Source organism: Petaurus breviceps, unplaced genomic scaffold (genome assembly GCF_028583685.1).
Source record: "Petaurus breviceps papuanus isolate PSGF00001 unplaced genomic scaffold, PetGlider_PUasm1.0 428, whole genome shotgun sequence".
Classification (NCBI taxonomy): Eukaryota; Metazoa; Chordata; class Mammalia; order Diprotodontia; family Petauridae; genus Petaurus; species Petaurus breviceps.
The window spans coordinates 514071-537992 of record NW_027186331.1 but is presented as its reverse complement, the minus strand read 5'-3'; the positions used below and the strand labels follow the sequence as shown (position 1 = coordinate 537992).

At 47.9% G+C, this 23922-nt stretch overlaps 1 protein-coding gene across 2 annotated transcripts in view; it reads left to right on the top strand.

Annotated features, from left to right (window-relative positions):
- The first annotated feature begins 149 nt into the window (after positions 1 to 149).
- The window catches only part of RSPH14 (radial spoke head 14 homolog), a 179959-nt gene continuing 156186 nt past the window's right edge, over positions 150 to 23922 (top strand). The window contains exons 1-4 of one of the 2 annotated variants that reach the window (XM_069100808.1): positions 150 to 357; positions 1442 to 1698; positions 12243 to 12345; positions 23153 to 23271. In XM_069100808.1, the coding sequence (XP_068956909.1) occupies positions 1500 to 1698; positions 12243 to 12345; positions 23153 to 23271 (421 nt within the window). In that variant the 5' untranslated portion in view covers positions 150 to 357; positions 1442 to 1499. The remainder of the gene's footprint in view (positions 358 to 1441; positions 1699 to 12242; positions 12346 to 23152; positions 23272 to 23922) is intronic. The other variant, XM_069100809.1, reaches the window with a different exon arrangement.

The following is a 23922-nucleotide window of genomic DNA, read 5'->3' as shown; positions in this document are numbered from 1 at the left end:
GCATGCTCAGTGATCTCCCGTAGAGCCCTGCTGGGGGCGGGGTTAGTGAGGAGGCGGGTGCTTGGGCTTGCGCCTGCTCAGTGGGCGCGCGGGGCTCCGTTGGCGGGGCGGGGGCTAGCTAAAGGGAGGGCGCACGCGTAGTGGAAGGGAGCTGTCGCGAGGTGTGTCCCGGGCTCCAGGGGGCCCTTGCTGTGCGTTGCTAGGCGACGCGGGACGGGGGCGGGACCTGAGGGTGCACTTCCTGGGATTCCCGGCCCAGCGGCGGAAGTCTCTTCGGTCGCCTTAGCAACTGCACCGCTAACGGGTCGATCCTTGGAGGGAGCCTAGTCCGGCGGGGGCCGCGTCCCCGAGGCCCAGGTGAGGCTGCGGCCCCGGGGCTCTCGGAGCTCCAGGTTCGGGGACGCGCCTGCCCCATCTCACACACGGGGAGACTGAGGCTCGAGCCCGGGCCCTCCCGGGGACCCCCTCGAGTGCGCCTGGCGAGAAAAGAGGGTCTACAGGCGCCTAGGTTCAGCCCCTCCGCTTATGGTGGGGAAACTGAGGGTAGGGGGCTCGCCGCGAGAACCCGGAATGCCGAGCTAGAGCATAGGGTTTAGAGATCGCCTGGCCCCGCCCCTTCGTTTTACAGGGAGGGAAACTGAGGCATCTGTGGAGCAGAGGACTCGGACTTGGCTTTGAGCCCCAGCTTTGCCACGTGTGACTTTGGACAAGTCACTTCCCTCCTCATCTGTAAAATGGGCCTGATGATACCCACCCATCACACCCAGCCTCAAGGAGCTTGGGCGGCAGTGGGGGTCCAGAGAACATGGGCAGGGCGCAGCCCGTCAGAGCCTCAGTTTCCCCATCTGTAAAGTCAGGAGGATAAGGGCCTCCTAACCATGCTGTTGTGAGGGTTGGATGGAATAGTGTAAGTAAAGGGCTTTGAAGAGAAGAAAGCCCCCATCGGTGTGAGAGCCCAGGTCCCAACCAGACCAAAAGAGAGAGGGTGGGTCTGCAGTGACGGAGGGAGCTTCCACGATTGGAGTTCCCCCCTTTGAACCAAAAATAAATTGTCTGTCTCCCTGGGCTTGGGGTAAAGATCAAATGGGGGCCAGCTACACAGCTGTATCAATTGTGAAACTGTTGGGTACATGTCAGCTATTAATTGATCCACAAGCACTAATTTAGGACCTCCTATGTGCCAGACACTGTGCTGAAGTGAAAGTCAGCCTCCATGGATCAGGGGAGACAACACAGGATCTAGAACTATACATAGTAAATGCAAAGTGAATAGTGTTAATAGTAATATGGAGGGGACTTGCTTGAGGCTACCTAGTCAGTATGTGTAAGAGGCAGTACTTGAATCCGTATCCTGGGACTCCCAGGTCCCTCTTGGTTCTAACTTTCAGGTACATTCAGAGCAGCTGTTGCCTTGAGTAACGGGTTGTTTTTTGCTTGGCAGCCCTTCCGTTAGTTGCTCTCCAAAGGGAGGATTCCCTCCCCACCTCTTGCCCGGACAGATGGCGAGTCCTCTGATTTCTCAGTATCTGCCTCCTGACATTGACCCTACCAAAGTTTCCATTGCCTACGGACGACGGGCCCTGCCTAAGCTGAATGAGGAGCTCCAGTCCTCGGATCTGCTGACTCGGCAGAAGGCCCTCATGGCCCTGTGTGACATGGTACATGACCCTGAACACGTGTACCAAGCCATCAGCATAGGTAAGTGTGCTGGACAGAGCAGGTGGCTTCTGTTATCGCACTGGTGAGGTGCACGGCCCCAGCATCTCCAAGGGAGACAGGAGGGGTGAGAATCGCAGACTGAACACTAACTGGAAATCTCTTCTGAGCCCCCAGTATCAGCACGCCCTGCCTCTGCTCCAACATCTTCCTGCCTTCCCGGGCAGCCTACTCCATTTTTGATAGCTCTGACAGCTCTTTCTTCTATGGAACCTGTGTCCTGGCTCCCCAGTGTCCCTTTCTCAGGAGCCCCATACAACAGGGTTGTCTTCCAGATACTTGAAGACTGATTGTGGCCCCCCCAAGTCTTCTTTTTGGGGTAAACTACCTCAGTCTCTCAGCCAACCCCCCTGGTCCATCGTTTCTACCTGGGCAAGCCTCTAGCGTGTCAAGGTCCCTCGGCAAGTATTGGCCAGATTCCAGAGCTGTCAGCAGAACAAAGGAATGGATCTAAACTTCTCTTGTTTTTGGCCTGGAGAACCCAATGCAGCCTCGGATGGTTGGGGGTGGTTTTTTTTACATGACTGTGGAGGCTTTGGGCTCCTGTGGACAGCTAAAATAACAGGTCTTTGTTGCATAAATGGGTCTCTTCATTCTAGCTGGAGGGGTCTGAGTCTCTGACCTAAGCTGGGTCTCTCCATCTTGGGCAAGGGCGGTTCCTTTTCTTAACTCTTAAGTAGAGCATCACACTTTTCCCTCTTCAAGGTCACATCATAGATTCAGGCCAGTATTTGTGACCGTTGAGATCTCTTGGGAGGTAGCATGCCAGATAAAACCAGCCCACTGTGTCTTCATGCCTGCCCCTGACAAGACCACAGAGGTGCAGGAGGGGGGCTCTCTGGTAGAATTCTCCAAGGGGCTGGCCCTGGCCTTGGAGGGAATCACTTCCACAAAAGTACTTTGGCCATGTTTATCAGATGTGTACGTGATCCCAAGCTTGGAGTGGGAGAAGGAGGGGGCAGTGGGGAACAACCAGAACTGGGGGCCCAGAATTAGGACCCCAGATAGGGCCTTAACTAAGATGGCAGGCTGACTAGAAGGACGGGCAGTTCAGTTAATGTGAGCAGAAAGTGCTGTACAGGCAAAGGTGAGTTTTTGAATCCAGGTGAAACCTAGGGAAGGTATATAGTTAGACAGCAGGTCCCGGGTTAAAGAATAACTAATTTAAAGATCTGGAGGGAGAGGTAGGATTGACTGGACTGGAGGGGTAGCAGGGACGCTTCCTTATTCGAATTTGTGACTTACTTCCTGTGGCTGGCCCTGTATCAGCACTTTAAGGATGTCGGCTCATTGGACCTGTTAAGTGGCTAGGAGATGCGAGGGAGAGACTCCAAGTGGGGCCTCCTCAAAGACTTGGCCAACAGCCGGAGAAGTGGCCTGCACTTTGGGCACTCAGGCCCAGGGAACATCACATGCCCTCACATAGCGGGGCACCAAGGGGGCCGCTCACACAGCCGGGCACCACGGGGGGGCTGATCACACGGCCGGGCACCGAGGGGGGCTGATCACATGGCCCGGCACTGAGGGGGCCGCTCACACGGCCGGGCACCAAGCGGGGCCGCTTACATGGCTGGGCACCGAGGGGGGCCACTCACATGGCCCGGCACCAAGGGGGCCACTGTTGAGATGGAGTCGGTTGAGGGGGAGTCTAGGGGGCCTCTCTGGAGGCAGGGTTGGTTGGGGGCCACTTCTCTTTTGCCAAAATAGCAGTAAATCACTTTCTGCACTTGCAGTCTCTTGCTTGACTAGATAATAAACAATTATTGATTTATTGATTATCAATTACCAAGTATTTTTAAGTGTTTCTTAGGGGCCAGACATGGTGCAGTGCTGGGGATACAGCCCTCAGGGAGCTCCTAGTCTAAGAAGGGAGCAACATGGAAATAAATATGTGTGGTCAAAGATACCTGCAGAGGAAGAGAAGGCTATAGGAACTTGGAGGGGTGAAGGGGATCCCCAGAATGGGTTTCTGCAGCAGATAGTGTTTGAGCTGAGCCTCGGTGGGGAGGGAGAATATTCCAGGTGAGCGGCACAGCCAATGCAAAGGCACTGAGGTGGGGGATGGAATAGTGAGTGTGAGGAACAGGAAGAAGGAAGGTCAGTTTGGCTGGATGGAAGAGTTGGGGGGTGGGGAGCAAAGTGTTAGAAGACTGGAAAGGGAGGAGGGGGCTGGGTCGTGAAGAGCTTCGAATGCCAAACAAAGGAGTTTGTAGGGGATCTTGGAGAGGGACTAGTGTGGGGAAGGGGAAGGCCAGTATGCCATATCTCTCAGGACAGCTAAATGGAGGAGAGCTTAGAATGGGGACAGATTTGAGGAGACCAATTAGAAGACTAAAGCAGTGTCCAGATCAGAGGATTATTATGATTATTTATGAAGCACTTACATTAGTCTACGAAACCTTTTTTGTAATCAAACAGTTGCCTGCCATACACTGCCCACAGGTACAGGTACAGGTACAGGCCAGCGTCCCAGCCATTTCAGAACCACAGAAGATAAGACTTGTCTTCTCTGGATCAGTGCCCAAAGGAGGACAGCTCAGGTGCCCACCTGATCCCACCGTGGCCGCAGAATCTCCCTTACTCTGCCCTTCCGGTCCCGTTGGCCATGTCTGTGTCCCTGAGGATGTTCCCAGATCAGTTTCTTCACTGTGGAGCTCCTGGCTCCCAGACGTTGATTTTCTCACGATGCCCACCATATTGGTTCAGGTAGAACCCACCTTTCTCCCCCAAGCCTGCATGAGTGGACTTGAGGGTGGCTGCCCGTTTCTAGCAGGAGCAGAATGTGAAGCTTAGCACCTACATGACTTTTCTCTTCTTGAATGTGTGTCTGAATTGGTGCACTAAACCTTGGGTAGTTCTGGGCTCCTTCCCCCATCTGACCATGGTGAATATGTTTTGTCTCTGAATACTTCATGTGCACGTTTCTTCCACTAAAACCCTTTTATGACATCTTGTTACTACTTGGAGAGGACTCTGGGCAATGAGTCAGGTAGCAAGGTGGCCTAGTGGGTAGAGCATAGGACTTGGAGTCAGGAAGGCTTGGGACAGAACCTCTCCTAAAACACTAGCTAGCTCTAGGACCCCTGGGTAGTAACTGAACCTTTCCCAGCCACAGTAAAGTGGGGATCCACGCTGGACAATCAGCTTGGCTTTGGGGTGATGGACTTTTTATAGGCTGCCCACTGAGCCCTTAATGGGTAGGTGGGGGAAGTACAGGACCTGAAACATTGAAGCATATGTCTTGGTAGCCGTGTTCTTCCTCATCAGTCATCTGCAGCTTTGGCATTTCAGTGGAGATGTCCTGGAGGGGGGGCGTAGTTTGCCACCCATCCTGGCTGAGGCCTGAGTAACACTGTTCTCCCCCAGGGCTCCAGCGTGCTGCAGCCCTTCCACCCTGGGCTCCCAGGAGCCTCTGGGAAGCTTCCATCCAGTGCATATCATCTTTTGCCCAAGCAACTTCCCATTTTTCTGCTGGGAGGAGGGAGTGAGGCTTTGTTGTCTGACCTCTGAAACCACCTCGGGTTTTGTGGTCACTCAGAATTTAACTTCCTTTCAGTAAATGAAAACATTTACATTGTTGCAGTTATTGTGTATATGATTCCTTTGGGTCTACTTATTTTACTCATCAATTCAGACAGGTTTTCCCATGTTTCTCTGAATTCCTCCCAGGCCACATATCTTATTTGCTCCACCCATTCCTATTTCTATATCATAATTTTTTAAAGCCTTTTCCTAATCAGTGGGCAACCACTTTGAACCATCACTGGTGACAGAATTGAAGAGGAGAAAGAGAAAACTGGAATATACTTTGGGAACTGTGTGGCCCTTTCAGTGACTCCAGGCTTCTTATTAAAATAAAAACTTATAACACCGGTATTCTTCTATCGACACACGTGGCTCCAAATGACAGAATGCCACCACTTCCAAAGACCCCAAATTGCAGGTTATCCAAAGAGCAATGGAATGCTGTAGGGTGGGAATAGGTAGGCTTCCACCTATAACCCAAAATAAATTGTGTATGAAAAGCTCCATAAAAGAGATCATCAAGGGACATGTGGCCATGTAAAACGTAGGAATATAAGTGATCATTAGGTCATGATTTTGGGCCCAAAATAAAAGGCAGTTTGGGGTCTTTGGAGATGATAGCATTCTCTGATTTGCAGCCACACGTATTGAGGGAAGGATATTGGTGTTACAGGAGTCACTGGAAGGCTACACAGTTGCCCAAGCACATTTCAGCTTTTTCTTTCTCCTCTTCAGTTCTGCTGCTGGTTGAGTGGCCATCTGTAGTATCTGTACTGATAGACCAGCTCAGGGGGTTGTCCGTCCAATTGCATAATCTGGTTGCTAGGCATTCTTCATCCACTTAGTTTTTATGTGTGGATTATTAGGTTAAATGATTGTGAGTCAGGTTTGGGAGGCTCAGCAAGGTCCCAGAGTTTGGTGCAAAACCGCCAGCAAACATCTGGAGAATCTTCCTTTAGGGGCTGCTTGCACGATCTTTTCTATGGCAGGGGCAAACGCCTTACCTAGCATTTGACCTGGTATTCTATGTCTTGCTTACTACTGATAATGAGAGAACTGTTGAACAAAATTAACTCTGTTGTTGCATCTGTTAAGGAATATTGTATGAGGAAATGTGGCTTAATGGATAGAGCACTAGATTTGGACTCAGGAAGACTTCGGTTCAAAACTGTCACACTTACTAGCTGTGTGACCCACCTGTGTCTGCACAGCTTCCTCATCTGTAAAAGGCAAGGAGTGTGAGCTGGCTTCTGGGATTGCTTCCAGCTCTGGAGCTTATGACGGCATCATGCATGGAGGCCCTTTGTTGGAGGAGAACTGGCCTGCTGGATTCAGTTCTCCTGAATCATCATCTCCAGGTTTCCTGTATTCTCGGATTTCAATCGGTTGTTTTGACTGTGCTGTAAATACAAGGCATCCCGAAAGTTTCAGTGCCGTCTTAAGCTGTTCAAGCAAAAACGGCACCAAGACTTTTGGGACGCCCAGCATTGTCGGTGAAAGCTTTGTCAGTTCCATTCTCACTTCTCCACAAGGATGCTTCCCAAACAGTGTGTGGCTCATTTTCAGAAGGGCTTTGTTGAGGTGAGAAAGGAGGCTTGTAGATCAGTGATGTCCCCTTCATTTCCTTTTTTGGTGCTAGTAGCATCAGTGATTTTTTAAAATCATTCAGCATTTTTCTTGCTTTCAGATATCTTTAGAATGAATCCCCAACTCAAAATTATGTCCCTTTAATCCTGGACCTCCTTTGTGGTGGGAGATGTCAACAGTCTAGCTGTTTTTCCCAGCTGTGATTTCTTTAGTACCATTTTCATGACTCTGATGTTAGTGTCCAAGTGTAGTGACTCTTCTGTCGTTGGGGAAGAAAAAAGTTCATTGTGGATGTGTTCATTCCCCTCCACCCCCGTTCCATTTTTCTCCTATTCTTTTTAAACTTCACTTTTAAATGCTCATGGGATAGTCTGGCTTCACTGGCCCTCATGCCACACTTTCTGTTTTTTTTTTTTTCTTTATTGTTTCTCATGATTTTATGAATTTCTCCTAAACTCTCACTATCCTCCCCTTCAGGGTTTGGCATGTGCATTGATATTCCAAACTGGAGTGGGCCTTGCTTGTAAGGAGAACACATTTTGGCTGCTTATGGGAAGTTCTAGATTTGTTTTTTAAATCTTCCTTATTATGGCATTTACTTTATAATACACACGCACGCGCACGTGTGTGTGTGTGTGTGTGTGTGTGTGTGTGAACTGTTAGAGGAAATGGTGGTAGCCTATATTGATATCCTATTGATTTATCCCATTTTTCAGTGATAGTAACTTGTCAAAATAGATCAAGTTGTAGCTCTTTTGAGCTTATTCAGTTATCTTCTCATTTTTGTTCTTCTAATTTGGTGTTGATTTTCGTTTTTTCTCTGAAAAATTATAATTTGACTATGCAAACTGTTCATTCATAGATGAATCTCAAATTAGTAACTAGTTATGTCAGATCTCTTAAGTTATATCAGTTTTATCTGTAATGGAGATAAGCTAGAAGCCTTCCCAGTAAGATGAGGGGTGAAGCAAGGATGCCCATTACCACCACTATTATACCATATTGTACTAGAAATGTTACCTATAGCACTAAGAGGAGAAAAAGAAATTGAAGGAATTAGAATACATAATGAGGAATCAAAATTATCACTCTTCACAGATGGTATGATAATATACTTATAAACTCCTAGAGAATCAACTAAAAAAACTAGTTGAAGTAATTAACAACTACAGCAAAATTGCAGGATATAAAATAAACCCACATAAATCACTAGTATTGCTCTATATTACCAATAAAGTCTAGCAGAAAAAGAGAAAAATTCCTTTTAAAAGAACCACAGACAATATAAAAATACTTGGGACTCTACCTGCCAAGACAAACCCAGGAACTATATGAACACAGTTATAAAACACTTTTCACACAAATAAAGTCAGACCTAAACAATTGGAGAAATATTACTTGCTCATGGGTAGACCAGGCCAAGATAGTAAAAATGACAGTTCTACCTAAATTAATTTACTTATTCAGTGCCATGCCAATCAAATTACCAAAAAATTATTTTATAGAGGTAGAAAAATAACAAAATGTATCTGAAAGAACAAAAGGTTAAGAATATCAAGGGAATAACTGAAAAAAATATGAAGGAAGGTATGTAACCATACCAGCTCTCAAACTGTATTACAAAGCAGTAACCATCAACACAATCTGGCACTAAGAAACAGAGCGGTGGATCAGTGGGATAGATTAGGTACACAGTACACAGTAGTAAATGACCATAGTGATCTAGTGTTTGATAAATGTAAAGATCTAAACTTTTGGCATAAGAACTCACTATTCAACAAAAATTGCTGGGAAAACCAAGAAATTAATCTGGCAGAAAACAGGGATTGACCAACATTTCATACCATGTACTGAGATAAGGTCAAAATGGGTACATGATTTAGAGATAAAGGTTGATATCATAAGGAAATTAGGTGAGCAATGGACTATTTAACTGTTAGATCTATGGATAAGGGAAGAATTTATGACCAAATGAAAAAGCATTATGGAATGTAAAATAGATAATTTTGATTACATTAAATTAAAAATTAAAAAGGTTTTGAACAAATAAAAACCAATATAGCTAAGATTAGAAAGAAAGCAGAAAACTGGGGAAAAATTTTTATAACAAGTGTCTCTGATATAGGCAGTGTTTCTCAAATATAGAGAAATGATTAAAATTTATAGGAATATGAGTCATTCTCCATTTGATAAATGGTCAAAGATTTGAACAGGCAGTTTTTAGAAGAAGAAATCAAAGCTATCTATAGTCACATGAAAAAAAGGCTCTAAATCATTACTGATTAGAGAAATGCAAATTAAAATAACCCTGGTGTACTACCTCATATCTATCAGTTCGGCTAATATGACAGAAAAGGAAAATGACAAACGTTGGAAGGGATGTGGAAAAATTGGAATGCTAATGCACTGTTGTTGGAGTTGTGAAGTGATCCAACTATTCTGGAAAGGAATTTGAAACTATGCCCAAAGGGCTATTAAACCGTATACCCTTTGACCTAGAAGTACTGCTAGTAGGCTTGGATCCCCAAAATTTAAAAAAAGAATAAGGACCCATATGTACAAAAATATTTATAGCAGCTCTTTTTGTGGTGACAAAGAATTGGAAATGGAAAGGATGCCCATCTATTGTGAAATGGTCAAACAAATTGTGATATGTAATGTTGATGGAATACTATTGTGCTGTAAGAAATGATGAGCAGGATGTTTTCAGAAAAAAACTAGAAAGATTTACACAGACTGATACAAAGTGAAGTGAGCAGAATCAGGAGAACATTGTCTACAGTAACACCAATATTGTATGATGATCAACTGGGAATGACTTGGCTGTTCTCAGCAATGCAATAATGTGAGGCAATTCTGAAAGACTCATGATGAAAAATGCTGTCCATTTTCAGAGAAAGAACTGATAAAGTCTCAATGCAGATCGAAGCATACTTTTTAAACTTTCTTTTTCTTTTTGAAACATGGCGAATATGGAAATATATTTTTCATGATTTCATCATTTTGCACATGTATAACCTATGTCAAATTCCTTGCCTTCTTGGGGGGGGAGGCAGGGTAGGGAGAGAGATAATTTGGAACTCAAAATAAAAAAGACAATATTAATTATTATTTGTAATTGGAAAAAGTTAAATTAAAAATTTTCACTTAAAAGATAAAAGTCAGTTTTATTTTTTGTGTAATTATTCAGTTCTTACCAGTGACTTTGGACTCTTGTCTTCAAGAAAGTATTCAGGAACAGTTCCTTTGAGAGAGAGGCCCTTTATGGGGAAACATCTATTATAAAAATGAAAGGTTACAATGAAACTTTTAAAAGAAAGACGGCAAACAAAAGGGTCCACGCTATTTACAGGGCGAGGCTTCTCTCTAGGCCACAAGTCTTTGTTCTCTTTCTTTTTTTGTCCCAGATACATCGTTCCCTCACTGTTTTTTCAGTGCCTTCTCTGTGCTCACCTTTGCATTGAAGTCATGGAAAATTAAAGTACGTGTAGATTTTGAGAAAACCAAATTGATTCCAATTCCATCTTGTAATTGATTCTATGTCACCCCCGACATGATGTAACATTGCCTAAGCTACATTTCTTTGTCTCTCAGTTTAGTCTCAGAAGTTTCGCTTTCCTCTCTGACCTAATTTGTCCCATAAATCACCTTAATTCAAAGCACTGCATTGTCTCTATGCATCTTATTGCCCGTGTACAATTAAGGGAGATTGTTACCTCGCTAATGAGTCTTGTGCCATGCAGATGGGTTCCCGGAAGTCTGTTATTTCTGCAACACTGGCTGTCCTTCAAGAGTCTGGACTATTTTCCATGCAAGTGGATACCACCATTGAGCTTTCCCTGGCAGCAAAATGATAGGAGGGGCTGTTGCTAAGCTTGCATTCATGGCTTCCATCCAGTCATACTGTTTGCTAAGTTCTGTTCTTTGTTCTCTTGTACATCTTGACTTTTGAAGACTAGTGAGGCTTGTGGTCTTTTAACTGACGGAGGAGTTGAGAGGCACCTTTTACTGGTGATTGCTAGCCTTGCCAATAAATTGGACGTGCTGGAACTTTGTGCCTCAGTTTACCTTAGTTTCATTTGGAGGGCCATATCAAAGTCTTTGCAGGTATTTTCATGGAAGTCCTTTTGCTTATGCACTGGCCTGTGAGGTGACCACATTTTCAGTGAAAGGATATTTCCTGGCGCCTCTGGGAGTCCAACAAACTGAACTCTGAACTGCTTTCATTTAGCTTCAGTCCCCTCAGAGTTTCAGGTTGCATTTATAATGAGAATGTGGGTATTGCTATCCTTGAGTTTCATCAGCCTTGAGGCCACACATCCCCCACTGCTGGCCTAGGGTTCCACACGCAGACAGTTAAATCAACACGTATAGACAGTCTAAGAATTGCCTGGTTTTCTGGGCTCACAGGGAGGCAGAGGCTGGTGGATTTCTTGAGCACAGGAGGCCAACAGAGGTTCACCAGTGCCTAGGAAAAGCCTTTGAGCTTCTAGCCTGGGGCAAGACAGAGATCTAGTCTGTTTAAAAAATTATTATTTTTAGCATTTGTTTAAAAAATTTGAGTTCCGAATTCTCTCCCTTCACTCTCTCAGCCATTGAGAAGGTGAGCAAAGTAATATCAATTTTACATGTGAAATCATGCAGAACATAATTCTATATTAACTATATTGAAAAAACCAAGAAAAATAAAGTGAGAAAATGGTACTTCAATTTGCACTCAAGAGTTCTTCAGTTCTCTGTTTGGAGTATATAATGTCTTTAATCATGAATCCTTTGGAATTATCTTGGATCATTGTATTGATTAGAGTAGCTAAGTCTTTCACAGTTGATCATCATACAATGTTGCTGTTACCGTGTACTGTGTTCTGGTTCTGCTCACTTTGCTTTGCTTTAGTTCCTATAAGAGAGCCAGTCTTTAAAACAAAACCAAACTGCATGACTCTTTTTGTTAACTGATAACCATTTCTGCCAGCCTTTCAAGTCAGTGAAAACAGATGCAGGACCATTTTTTGGTTTTCTTTCCTTCGTAGATTTCTGTGGTCTAAGGATTCATCATCTGGTGGCCCGCCTCTGGGTGGTGAACCTCTCTCTACTTAGATGGGCTTGTTCCTGGACAGTGGATCTCGATGGTAGGGAGGGTTTTCAGCTGGGTAGAAGCTGCCTGAGCTGGTGTGCCAGCGGCATAGCCACGGAGAGCCTGGGCTCCCTCACCCACACGGCATGGGGCAGCATTCACTGTGTATGTGTACAGGAGGCTTTTTGTGGAGGCAGCTTTAGGAGCCATCTGCCCCACACTGATGATCTGCACTCCAGCCCCCAGAGGACTTGTTCGTTTTCTGTTCATTCTTTCATTTACTAGCTTTTAATGTGAACGCTGAATCTCGTGAATGCTCAAAGAGATTTCTGATTTCCAGGGTTTCTGAACAGTTTGAAGCTTCTGCTGAGAGACCCAGACAGCACCGTGAGGCAAAAAACAATTGAAGTTTTTCACATCATGGCTAATCACAGTGTGGGCAGGTGGGTATGATCTTACAGCTTTAGCGCCTTTATTAATGACTGCCGGTTACTGAATGTCAGGTGGTTTGTATTTTTAAAGAAAACTCAGAGTTTGGTGCTAAGAATGCTGGACTTGGGGCTTGGCTCTTTCCTCTTTCTTCCTGCTGTCATGGCAGGTCCCTTAAGCTTCCTTCCTTCCGATTTCCCATTGGAAGGATGGGGCTGAGCTCACAGGGAAGGCCCCTTCCAGTCCTGACTGAACCTACACTTTGTGTAGTGTCGTCTTCTTGTGGCGGTGTCTCTCCTTGGGCACATGGGACAGTGGGATGGAAAGTGCATCCTGCCTTTGGAGCTGGTGCCACGGAGTCCCCATCTTAGTCTCCACCTTCCTCATTGTGATGGGACTTGGGGCAAATGACTGGCCTCTCTGAGCCAGTTTCTTCTTTGTACATCCCAAAAGTTCCGTCTTGCTTGTCTAACCAGTTACCTCTCAGGGTCCTGGGAGTGTGATTGTTGGCTTGAAAGCATTGGACACAGAATGTTATTGCTTTTTGTGAAATCCAGTAAGTTTTTATTACATTGCACCAAACATAGATATTCTCAGAGAGTTAGATGGAATGTCTTAAAGATGAGAAATCATAGGATCCATACATTTAGGAATATAGATTGTAGAGATCATCTCCGAGATTTCTTCCCATGCTTACATTCTAAGTCAGTGGTGCTAAGCTCAAATAGAAATGGGCTCCACCACTCTTTACAGAAGGATCCCAGGGGGCTGCCGAGTGACTTCATTTGAAAAGGTTGTGTCGTTGAAGTTTTACTGTATTTTTATTTATTTGTGAGATATTTCCTAATTGCATTCTGAGCTGGTTCGGGTTGCAGTTGGGAGTGTTGACACCTGTGACCTAGGCCACCCATCGTTTTACAGATGAGCAATTAAGCCACAGAGAGTAGAGAGGTGAAGTCATTTGCCCAGGGTTGATAGGTAGGGGCCGAACCTGTTGGGCCTGCATTCTTTCTACTACCTCATTTCCTTTTTCTTCTCTCCATTTTCCTTGTCCTATTTTGTTCACACTTTGCTTAATGTGTGGTATTGTTTTTTTTTTAATGTACATTCCTCACCCTCCAGTATTGGCTGGTGTCTTCTTGAGGTCAGGGACCCATTTTTGTCACCTGTAAGTCTGCCTCAAGAGGAAAATTAGGGCTCGAAGGATCCTTCAAGGCCTGGCTTCCTATTTAAAGGGATTGGTGATTGGTTTTTACTTGTTGTGAACTGAACTGAATTTCTGAGTTGAAAAGGTGAAGGAGCCCAAGCTCCTCAGTAAAGTCAGCAACACCAGGAAGCGCATGGTGAAAACAGGACAGAACAAGGCCTATTTACTTACGGCACTGACAGTCATTCTTGTCTAAAGCCTGTGTGGAAGGGCAGGCACCCCTGCAGACCTCTGAGCCATCTCCCAGGGAGCTTAGAGAATTCCCATATTTGGCTTGGGGATGAGGGGACAGTTTTTTTTTTTTTCAGTTCTCTCTTTGGAGTGTATAATGTCTTTAGTCATGAATCCTTTGGAATTATCTTGGATTGTTGTATTGATTAGAGTAGCTAAGTCTTTCACAGTTGATCATCATACAATGTTGCTGTTACCGTGTACTGTGTATGTGTCTGTGTATATGTGTATGCATGTGTGTTTGTATACATGTGTATGTGTGTCTTTGTGTCTGTATATGTATGTATATGCATGCATGTGAGTTTATGTGTCTGTCTGTATGTGTCTGTATATGTATATATGTATATTTGTATGTATGTCTGTGTATGTGTATGTGTGTATGTCTGTGTATATCTGTGTGTATGTGTGTGTGTAAGACACTCCAAAGACCACTTCTGAGTTGGTCACCAGTTCCCCCATTCTTCTCCTATCTGTTCTCAAGGAGAGAAAGTCTCTGACCGACAGGAACCTGTGAACCAAGTCTCATCATGCTCACTGACCTCTGACAGCTCCTCTGCCCCAAGTCTATGCCCCCGCAGGTCCCTAAGGCCTGTCACAGTGGCATTGTGATGGAGGGGAGAGAACACTGGACCAGGAGATGGGTGAAACCTAGTTCTGAGTTGCCTGTCTGATGCCTGCTATCTGTAGGATCATAGTTGTCACTTAATTTCTCTGAGACTCGATTTCTTCCTCTGAAAATGAGGGATAAAATTACCATAATATCTACTTCACAGGACCTTATGAAGCTCAAGTGAGATCACAGAATTTGAGTGTTGGAAGGGACCTTTGATACCATCCAGCCCAACAAGTACATGAAAAGGATCCCCACTATGCTACGGGCAACAAGTGGTGGTCTGGCCTTTGCCTGGAGACCTCCATTGAGGCAGCCTGTCCTGGGCCAGGCCTGACTCAGGCTAGTGGCCTAGTAGTTTTGTCTTGCTATCGGGATAGACTGAGACATGCAGCTTATACAGCAGTTAACAAAAAGAGCTTAGTTTAGCCATAGCAGAGCAAGTATGTACAAGGATAGGTAGTGAAGACCGTTTGAGTTGATTCATCTGAGCAAATATCTCTCACCAGCATTACCCATCATGTTCATCCAGTCAGACCTCCTCTTTCCTCTCCCTACTCCACCATCCCTAAGTTCTCATGGCAATGAAGTGCCTGCGTACGGTCCAAGCTCTTAGTTCCCTGAGCCAACCAAGTCTCCAGGGATGCCTCAATACTGTTTTTCAGAAAAAGTCAATTTTATTTTATTTTAGTTCTGAATTCTCTCCTTTCTCTTCTCCCCATTTAGAAGGCAAGAGAGACAAAACTCATTACAAATACATATAGTTATGCAAAACAAACTAGTACATTAGAGAAGGAAAAGGAAATGTGTTTCAATCTGCACTCTAAGTCCCTCAGCTGGAGGTGGATAGTATGTTTCATCATAAATCCTTTGGATTTGTAGTTGTCCACTATGTTGATCAGAGTTATTACGTCTTTGAAAGTGGATCATCTTTACAATATTGTTGTTACCGTATACATTGTTCTCCTGGTTCTGCGCACTTCACTTTGCATCATTACATATAAATCTTTCCAGGTTTTTCTGAAGCCACCTCCCTCATTATTTCTTACAGCACAGTAGTGTCCATCACGTTCACATAGCCCAGCTTCTTTAGCTACTCCTCAATCGATGGACATATCCCTGGTTTTCTGTTGTTTGTCACCACAGAAGGAACTGCTGTAAATATTTCTGTCCATGTGGGTGGCTGAATGGAGAATAGAATGAGCTGGGGAGACCTGAGGCTGGGAGACCCACTGGAAGGCCAGGTGAGGGGTGACGGGGGGCTGCCCTTAGGAGGTGGCCATGGGAGTAGAGATAAGGGAACATCTATGAGAGGTTGGAAGGAGAAAGAATGAGATTTGGCAACAGAGTGGGAATATAGGATTCATTCAGTTGTTGAGGTTAAGGAGTTAACTAGCCTGTGTGCGTGCAGGGGTTGTGGTCACACATTAGATTTTTGGACACGAATTAGAAACAGGTTGTCTTCTGGATATGTTAATTTGGATGTGCCTGTGGAACACGCAAATAGAAACCTCCACTGGGCCCTCACTGCTGCTTGGCAATCTTGCTCTACCTCCCTGTCCCTCTCTCTACCAAGGCCCTAAAACCTCCATGGCCCCCTCTCCCTCCACTCCCTCAAGTAAAAGCCCTGAGAACCTTGTATCTTAAAGAAAAAATTGAGGTAATTTGCCGTGAGCTCCCTCTTCTCCTCTCCTGTCATTTAGATACCTTCTGCTACCTTCTCCTCTAAGTGCCCTTACTCCTTACCAAGGTCAACCCCTCTACCTGTTGAAGCAATCACATTCCATCTGTCTCCTCCAACAGATTGCCCCCTCTCTCTGTCATCCCCACTCTCATTCTTTTCAATCTCTCCCTGCCTACTGGCTCATTCCCTACTATGTACAAACATCCCCATGTCTCTTCAAAAAACCCTACTTGAACCTTTTGTTCTCAGTAACTATGGTCCTATATCTCTTCTGCCCTCAAAAAGGCTGTTCACAACAGGGCCTCCACTTTCCCTCTTCTCACTCTCTTCTTAACCCTTTATAACCTGGCTTGTGACCTCATCATTCCACTGAAACTGCTCTCTCCAAAATTACCACTGATACCCTAATGGCCAAATCCAATGACCTTTTCTCAGTTCTCATTCTCCTTGGCCTCCCTGCAGCCTTGGACACTGTCCAATACTTTCTTCTTCTTGAGACTCTCTTCTCTCTGGGAGTTCAGGACATGACCTGATTATCCCCTTCCCTCTCTGACTTCTTCTCTGTCTCCTCCTCAGACCATACCTTCTAACCGTAGGTGACCCTCAGGGTTCTGTCCTGGGTCTTGTCTTCTTCTCTCCCTGTATTACTTCACTGGACGATCTCATCAGCTCCTAGAGTTTTAATTACCAAATCTATGCTCAGATTTACCTATCCTGCCCCAATCTCTCTGCTGACCCCCAATCTTGAATCTATAATTGCCTTTCAGACATCTCAAACTAGATGTCCAATAGACATCTTAAACCCAGTATGTCCAAAACAGAACTTGTTATCTTTACCCCTCTCCTGCCTTTGTCTAGGGCACTGCTCTCTTGCCAGTCCCTCAGGCTCCCAACGTAGGCATCATCCAGACTCCTCACTCTCTTTCATTCCCTCCCCCACCAGGCCCAAGCTGTTGCCAGGCCCTGCTGAGGTTGCACTTTTGCCAACATCTCTCCAATATGCCCATCTCTCTTCTCTGACATTGCTCACATGTGACATTTAAAAAGGTTTGAGAGACATAGTTTCTGGGTAACCTAATCATTTTATTAATAAATCCAGCAGATTATTAATAAAAGGATGGTCATTTGGCTGTCTCTCTTTGATCAAAGACAATCATGGTGGCAGCTCACTGTATGCCCTTCCAGTGAGGAGCCGATGTCAGCCTTGGACAGAGAAAATATCCCAATACCAGACCATTCTCTTCTAGACCAGACCACTCCCAGCCTCGGGCTCTGTCTGCACCAAAAGGGATTCCCCACCTTAGATGAAATTCCTGGCTAGATTGGGTGGGATCTGACCCCAGTCAGGAAAATTACTGCAATCTCATTATCAGTAATGTCCTTTAAGAAAACTGAACTTTTAACAATGAGGAACTTAGAAAAAGTGGAGACCTCGGAATCTCCCCAAGATAGTGGTTATTAATCACTTCTCTTGCCCACTTTGGTGCTGGCCCTCATCACTTCATGCCTGCACTATCACAATAGCCTGTTTAGGCTATAGGCACTCCCGCAGTGGTGGGCACCTTCTTAATTCCCATAAACGTTCATCGTCTTTCCTCCTGATGCCAGCCTCTTCTGGATTTCACTCTGTCGAGAGTTTCCATTCTGACCATCCATTCTTGCAGTCACTGGCCACCATCTTGGTGCTGTCCTTAACTCCTTGCTCTTTCTCACCCCACACTTCTCTCCTACAGCCCTTCTTCCTCATGTCTGTCTAAGCGATAGCCCGAAATGCAGGTGTGATCATTGGACTTTGCAAAGTGGTGCCATCTCAAACTCAGCAGGTCACAAAACGAGCTCCTTAGCTCTCTCTCCAAACCCATCCTTCTCCCAGACTTCGCTGATTGGGCTGAGGATGGTACCGTCCTTTCAGTCACTGAGGTTTGTCGTCTTAGTGGTATTCTCAGCTCCTCTGTCTCCCTCACCCCCATATCCAGTCTTTCTTCAGGCTTGGGTTTTCTATGTCTACACCATCTCTTTACACATCCTCTTTCCATTCACAAGGCCACCCCTGTCACCTTGGCCTAAACCTTCTCCCTGGCTTCCTAATTGGTCTTCCGGCCTTGTTTCTCCCTACCTCAGTCCGTCCTTCACTCAGCCGCTAACATGACCTTAGGATAAAATATTCCCTGCTGTGGTTTTCAAGGCCTTTTACACCCTATCTCCAATGGAGCTGTCCAATTTTGTGAGCTATTTCTTTCCCCCCACTGCATGGCTCAGCAAGACTGGCTTTCTTGTTTCTCGTATGTGGCCCTTCAGCTCCTGTCCCAGAGGCAGCTTGGTGATGCACTGGGTACAGCGCTGGGCCTGCAGTCAAGATGACTTGATTTCAAATCCAGCTCAGACACCTATCAGCCATATGACCCTGGACAAGTCCCCTGGCCTCTGTCTTCCTCAGTTACCTCAGCCACAAGCTGGGGTTATTGGGAGGATCAGATGAGATCATGTTTATGTAATGCTTAGCACACTGCCTGGCACACAGTAGGCACTGAATAAGGGCTTATTCCAACCAGCCATCTCTGTGCCTTTGCCCTGCCTATTCCTCATGCCGAGAAGGAAAATCTTTCTCACCTTGTTCTTTGAGAGTCCCTTGTTTGCTTTAAGACTCACCTCAGTGGCGGTCTGCTGCATGGCATGGCGCCTTTCCTGCGTGGCCAGATGCTGCTCCTGCCGCTGTGCTGCGCTGCCTTCACAGCCCTGGAGCTGCACGTGTGGCTGCAGCATGAGCCTCCTTCCTGGCTAGAGCCATTTTAGGTTGTCCTTTATAATATAATAATGACAGCGGTTAGCAGTTAGAGAGCTCAACAAGGTTTGCAAGGCACTTTACAAAGGTTATCATTCGATCCCCGAATTTAAGGATAAAATGAGACAATATTTGTAAAGCCCTTAGCTTGATGTTTGGCACATAGTAGGTATTCAATTAACATTTTCTTTCTTCCTTCCTTTCCCTCTATTTCCTCCTTTCCTGCCTCCCTCCCTCTCTTCTTTATTCCTTTCTCCCTCCTTCCCTTTGTCCTTTCCTCCCTCCCTCCCTTCCTCCCTCCCTCCCTCCCTTCCTCCTTTCCTTCCTTCCTTCCTTCCTTCCTTCCTTCCTTCCTTCCTTCCTTCCTTCCTTCCTTCCTTCCTTCCTTCCTTCCTCCCTCCCTCCCTTCCTCTCTCCCTTCCTACCTTTGTTCTTCCTTTCCTTCCTGTAAGGTAGGTGTTATTATTATCTCCATTTTATAGATAAAGAAACCGAGAGAAGAAGAGGTTAAGTGACTTGTGAGGGCCCCATCAATAGAAGGTGTCAGAGATCAGACTCGACATTGGTTCTTTCTGACTCTGTCCACTATGCCACCTAGCTCTACCCAGTCTTTGTATCTCCACTACTTGGCATGGTAGCTGGCACAAGGTATGTGATAAATGAACATTTTCAGTTGCTATATTGACCACATTGTAGTACTGACCTGACTTAGTAAAGCATCAAATACAGCCTCCAGGGCTGGCATGGGGGACCCTTGCCGATGCGGCTCGTCTGCCTGTGTCTTCTGAGCTTCTTCTCTTCAGGCCCTCTCTGGCCTGGCTCGGCTGGCACCTTGCTGTTCCACAACACAACAATCTTTTGTCTCCTCTCCATCTGCCCCCTGCCACCTTGTCATCTTTGCTTCTGAGACCCAGCCAAAGTACCATCTTCCTTCCCTCTATTTCCTTCCTTCCTTCCCTCTATTTCCTTCCTTCCTTCCTTCCTTCCTTCCTTCCTTCCTTCCTTCCTTCCTTCCTTCCTTCCTTCCTTCCTTCCTTCCTTCCTCCCTCCCTCCCTTCCTCCTTTCCTTCCTTCCTTCCTTCCTTCCTCCCTCCCTCCCTCCCTCCCTCCCTTCCTCCCTCCCTTCCTTCCTTCCTTCCTCAGGCCTTTCCTGATTCTCCCACCAACACTTGGAAATTCTTCTATTGACTTGTTATGTATTTAAACCGGAGAATGCCAGCTCCTTTAGGAGCTGCCCCTTTGTTTTCCTCCTTATTCCCCAAGCACCTCACAGGGGCCCAAGCTAGTGCTGATGTCTGGGGGAAAGGACAGGGCAGGACAGAGGGAAGAGGCCTTTTGAGAGATGGCTCCCTGCGATGGGTTTTTATTGGCATGGCATTTTGTGGCTTGTGAGAGCTTAAGGCTCCCCACAGTGGCTCGAAGGAGGAGGCACTCAATCTTGTGTGTTGAATGGAATTATATTCGCTGTGCTCTTCCTCCAGATCATTAGCAAAATAAATTTGATCGGAACCTCCTTTTGGGCTCTGTTGCTAAAATTTAAAGGGGTTTTGCAGAAAAATGAGATGAACTGGTCTCTGCTGAAATCAATAGGCCCATTGATCTGGTATGTTTATGGAGAGGCTGCAGACACTCTTAAGGGGGACAGAGGGCAATGAAGGAAGGGTTCTAAGGTATTTTCCCCAGCCCAGCCCAGACCCCACTGGGGCCAGGACTGATGCTTCAGAGTAGGCAGGGAAGGTCCGGGAAAGGAGACCCCCAAGGCTTCTCCCAGAGAGCCTGGGGCCAGTGATTCTAGGCCGCTGCAGGAGGAGGGAGGCCAGAAGGCCCATCTGGCTCTGGTCATTGTGGGTCCGTCTTCACTCTGTGTTTCAGGGCTGCTCAGGGGTCTTGTTTCAGAGCTGGTAGGCAGGGAGGCAGCACCTGCTGGGTGTAGACTCTCCAGTTATTGGGGGGAGAGGGCAGGTCGGAGCTGTGTCCAGGGGACACAGAGTGGCTGTGTCCAGGGCACACACAGTTTGTTGGAGAAGGACTGAAGCAGTGTGACCCCTCATGGCCTGTGTGACCCTTGGAGCTGTGCAGGCACGAGATCCCAGATGTCCACCTGGTGGGACTTTCGTCCAGTAGGGCAGTGGCCACACCTCAGTTCTTTGGAGGAGGCTGTAGTCTCCCTTCTAGTCACCAGAGGGCACTCAGCCTGCAAACACCTGGGCTGGATGGTCGTTGAGGACCACATGTGGCATCTTCTTGTGGGGGAGCCCAGCATTTGAAAGCCCACAATGGACAGCTTTAGAATTGGACCTAAGGATGATAGGGGATCAGACTTTAACACTCGACCTAGGAGGAAACCCAGGGTTCCCGCTCCCACCCCTCACGTTCCCCAGAGCCCAGGCCCTCAGCCTGCCTTCGGATCTACCCACCTCACACCGAGGACAAGAAAGCCTGAGGCTCACAGCAGGGGCTTCTGCCTCCCCTCTCTCCCTAAACTTCTTCTGCCCCGGAAGCTTGGAAAAAGGCTGAGGGGATAGCCGGGGGTGGCTGAGAACATCCTGCAGTCCGGGAGTGTGCCAGACTGCAGTGTGGGGGGTGAGAACTCTCTGCTTACCAGCTCTCAGGCTTGCGCTGTGGGCTAATCTCCCCTCTGCGGGTCTCTCAGCGTGCTCAGCTCCTCCTTGCAGGGCTCGGACGTTGGCAGGCGGGAACCAGAAGTCACTGCAACCCGGTAGCAGCCCTCCGGGCAAGGCGGAAGGCTCTCCCAGGGACCTGCCGATGGGAGGGGGGGAGGGGGGCAGCCTGATGGGCTCAGCCCGGCTCTCATCACCTCCTTTTCCCAACCCTCGGGACCACGCACTCTTCCGGACTCATTGCGGGGAGAAAATGGTGCCGGTCAGAGACTGGCTGCTGAGGGATTATCAGGACCACCATCCCCTGGGCTCCGGGGGAAGAGTCATTGAGATGGGCAAGAGGGCAGTGCCCGGGCAGAGGTTATGGCTGGTTAGAATGACAGCATTTCCCTGGCCCAGTATGTGTGTTCAGTATAGAAACACACGTATACACACACACGCACACATATTCTCTCCCTCTCCTCCCCCCTTTCTCCTCCCCCCCCCCCCCCCCCCCCCGTCTCTCTCCTTCCTCCTCCTCTTCTCTTTTCTCCCTCCCTCTCTCCCTCTTCCTTGCCAAAGCAGACACACACGTGATCTCCCCCCTCCCCGCGCTGTCTCCGCTGCTCCTCACCTTCCTCTTACCTTGCTGGCTACTGTCAGGTAGCCTACAGGATGCCGGTGCCCTGCGCATCCCCCGCCTGCTGCATCCGCTGCTGGCCCGGGCCGCATCCTTGCTCCTGGCTGTGGGGCTCGGGAGGCTGGGAGGCCGTCCGCAGCAGGTGCCCGCGCCTGCCCGCTGCCTCTGCCAGCCCTCCGCAGGCTGCCTTCTGACATCATCACGCCCCCGTTACTGCCCGGGGTTCAGGGACCGGCCGGCGGCCCGTTCTCAGACCTTGGCCTCTCTGCGGCCTTGACACAGTTGATGTGGGTGAGCCCGGACTGTCCTTCCTAGCGCTCTCTGCAAGTCCGTCACTGCGGCCGCGGGGGCGGGGAGCGGGCACACGCCGCAGCCTTGTTTCCTGGGTCCTGGCCAAAGACCGCAGCACCTCGAGGGCAGCTGGGAGAGCCCTTCCAGCAGAGCTGGGCCGGGCTCCTGGGGAGGCAGGCAGGGTTTGGCTAAAGTCCGCCGGGGCTTCTGGTGCTCACACATTCAGGGCATGGCATCCAGAGCCCAGGGCCGCTTCTGTGCCAGGCAAGGCGGCAGAGGAAGGTGGTTGTTGCGGATGAATCTCCCCACCCCCTCCCCCAGCCCTCTCCCTCCTCCTCTCCCTTCCCTTTTCCCCCCTCCTTTCTCTTTCTCTCTCCTCCCCTCTCCTTCCTTCCCCCTCTCCCTCCCTCCCCTTTCCCCTTTCCTCCCCTCCTCCCCTTTCCCTCCCCTCCTTTCCCCACCTCTCCCTCACCTCTTCCTCCCCTCCCCTCCTTTCCCCACCTCTCCCTCACTTCTCCCTCTCCTCTCTTCCCCTCCCCTCCCCTCTCCTCCTCTCTGCTTCTGTACATGGGCACATCTGTTTGTTTTGCTCTGCACCCCACCTGTGGCCAGGATCTCATCTGAGGGAGGGCCCTGGGCATGGGAAGGGCCGCACTGTGCCAGCCTCTCTGGGAAGGTGGGCAGTGGTGGCCTGGCAGTCATCTGAGATGGTGACTGGGTTTGTGAGCTGGGTGGCCTCTGTCCTCGCCCTAAAGCCGTGCTCTCTGTCTCTCTAGAGAAGGCTTTCTGAAGCATCATGTCATCCTCGCCCTCTCCCAGAACCTGGACGACCCAGTGCTGTTGTGCCGCAAATTCTTGCACAAGACCTACAGGAGCGTGGCCCAGGTGCCCCGAGGTAGGCCTGTTGTTCTGTGGCTTTGGAGACTCTTGGTGAGAAGCCCTGCTCGGAGCAGCTTGGGTCACTTCTGGAGCCTCTGGGCCTCCCCCTGGGCTGCTGCCTGAGCTGGGTGGTGCTGCCCGCAGTGCCAGCGGCCCCTCCGCCCCTCTTTCCTGCCTTCTAGGCTGAACTCTGGTGGGGCCTCCTCCCAGAAGTCTTCCTTGACCTTGGAGACTCTCCTGGGGAGGGAGATCTCTCCCTTCTGTGTGTGAAGCTGCAACCATCACCTTCCTCCCTGGCTTTATACTTCTCTGTGTGCGTATTGTGCCCCTCCTTCAGGGCCTGGCATATAGTGGGTGTTTAATAAATCTTTAGTAATTCGATGATGCTTGTCCTCTAAGATGTGAAGCAGTGAGACAACCTCTTCCGACAGGACCACATGTGGTTCCTGGAGAGCTGGCCAAGGAGGGTCCTGCTTGTGGGAAGGGCAAAGACAGGTGGGTGGCATTAAAGACCAGCCCAGCAGCATCCTCTTCCCCTAAGAAAATCTCAAACAGTCCAAGCCATCTGAGCGAGCCTGAGGTTGAGCTCTTGTTGGGTGCTTCTGTGCCTTCTTATCCTTGTTTCCACCTTCAGATCTCATTCCCGACCACAACTGCCATTTCTCCC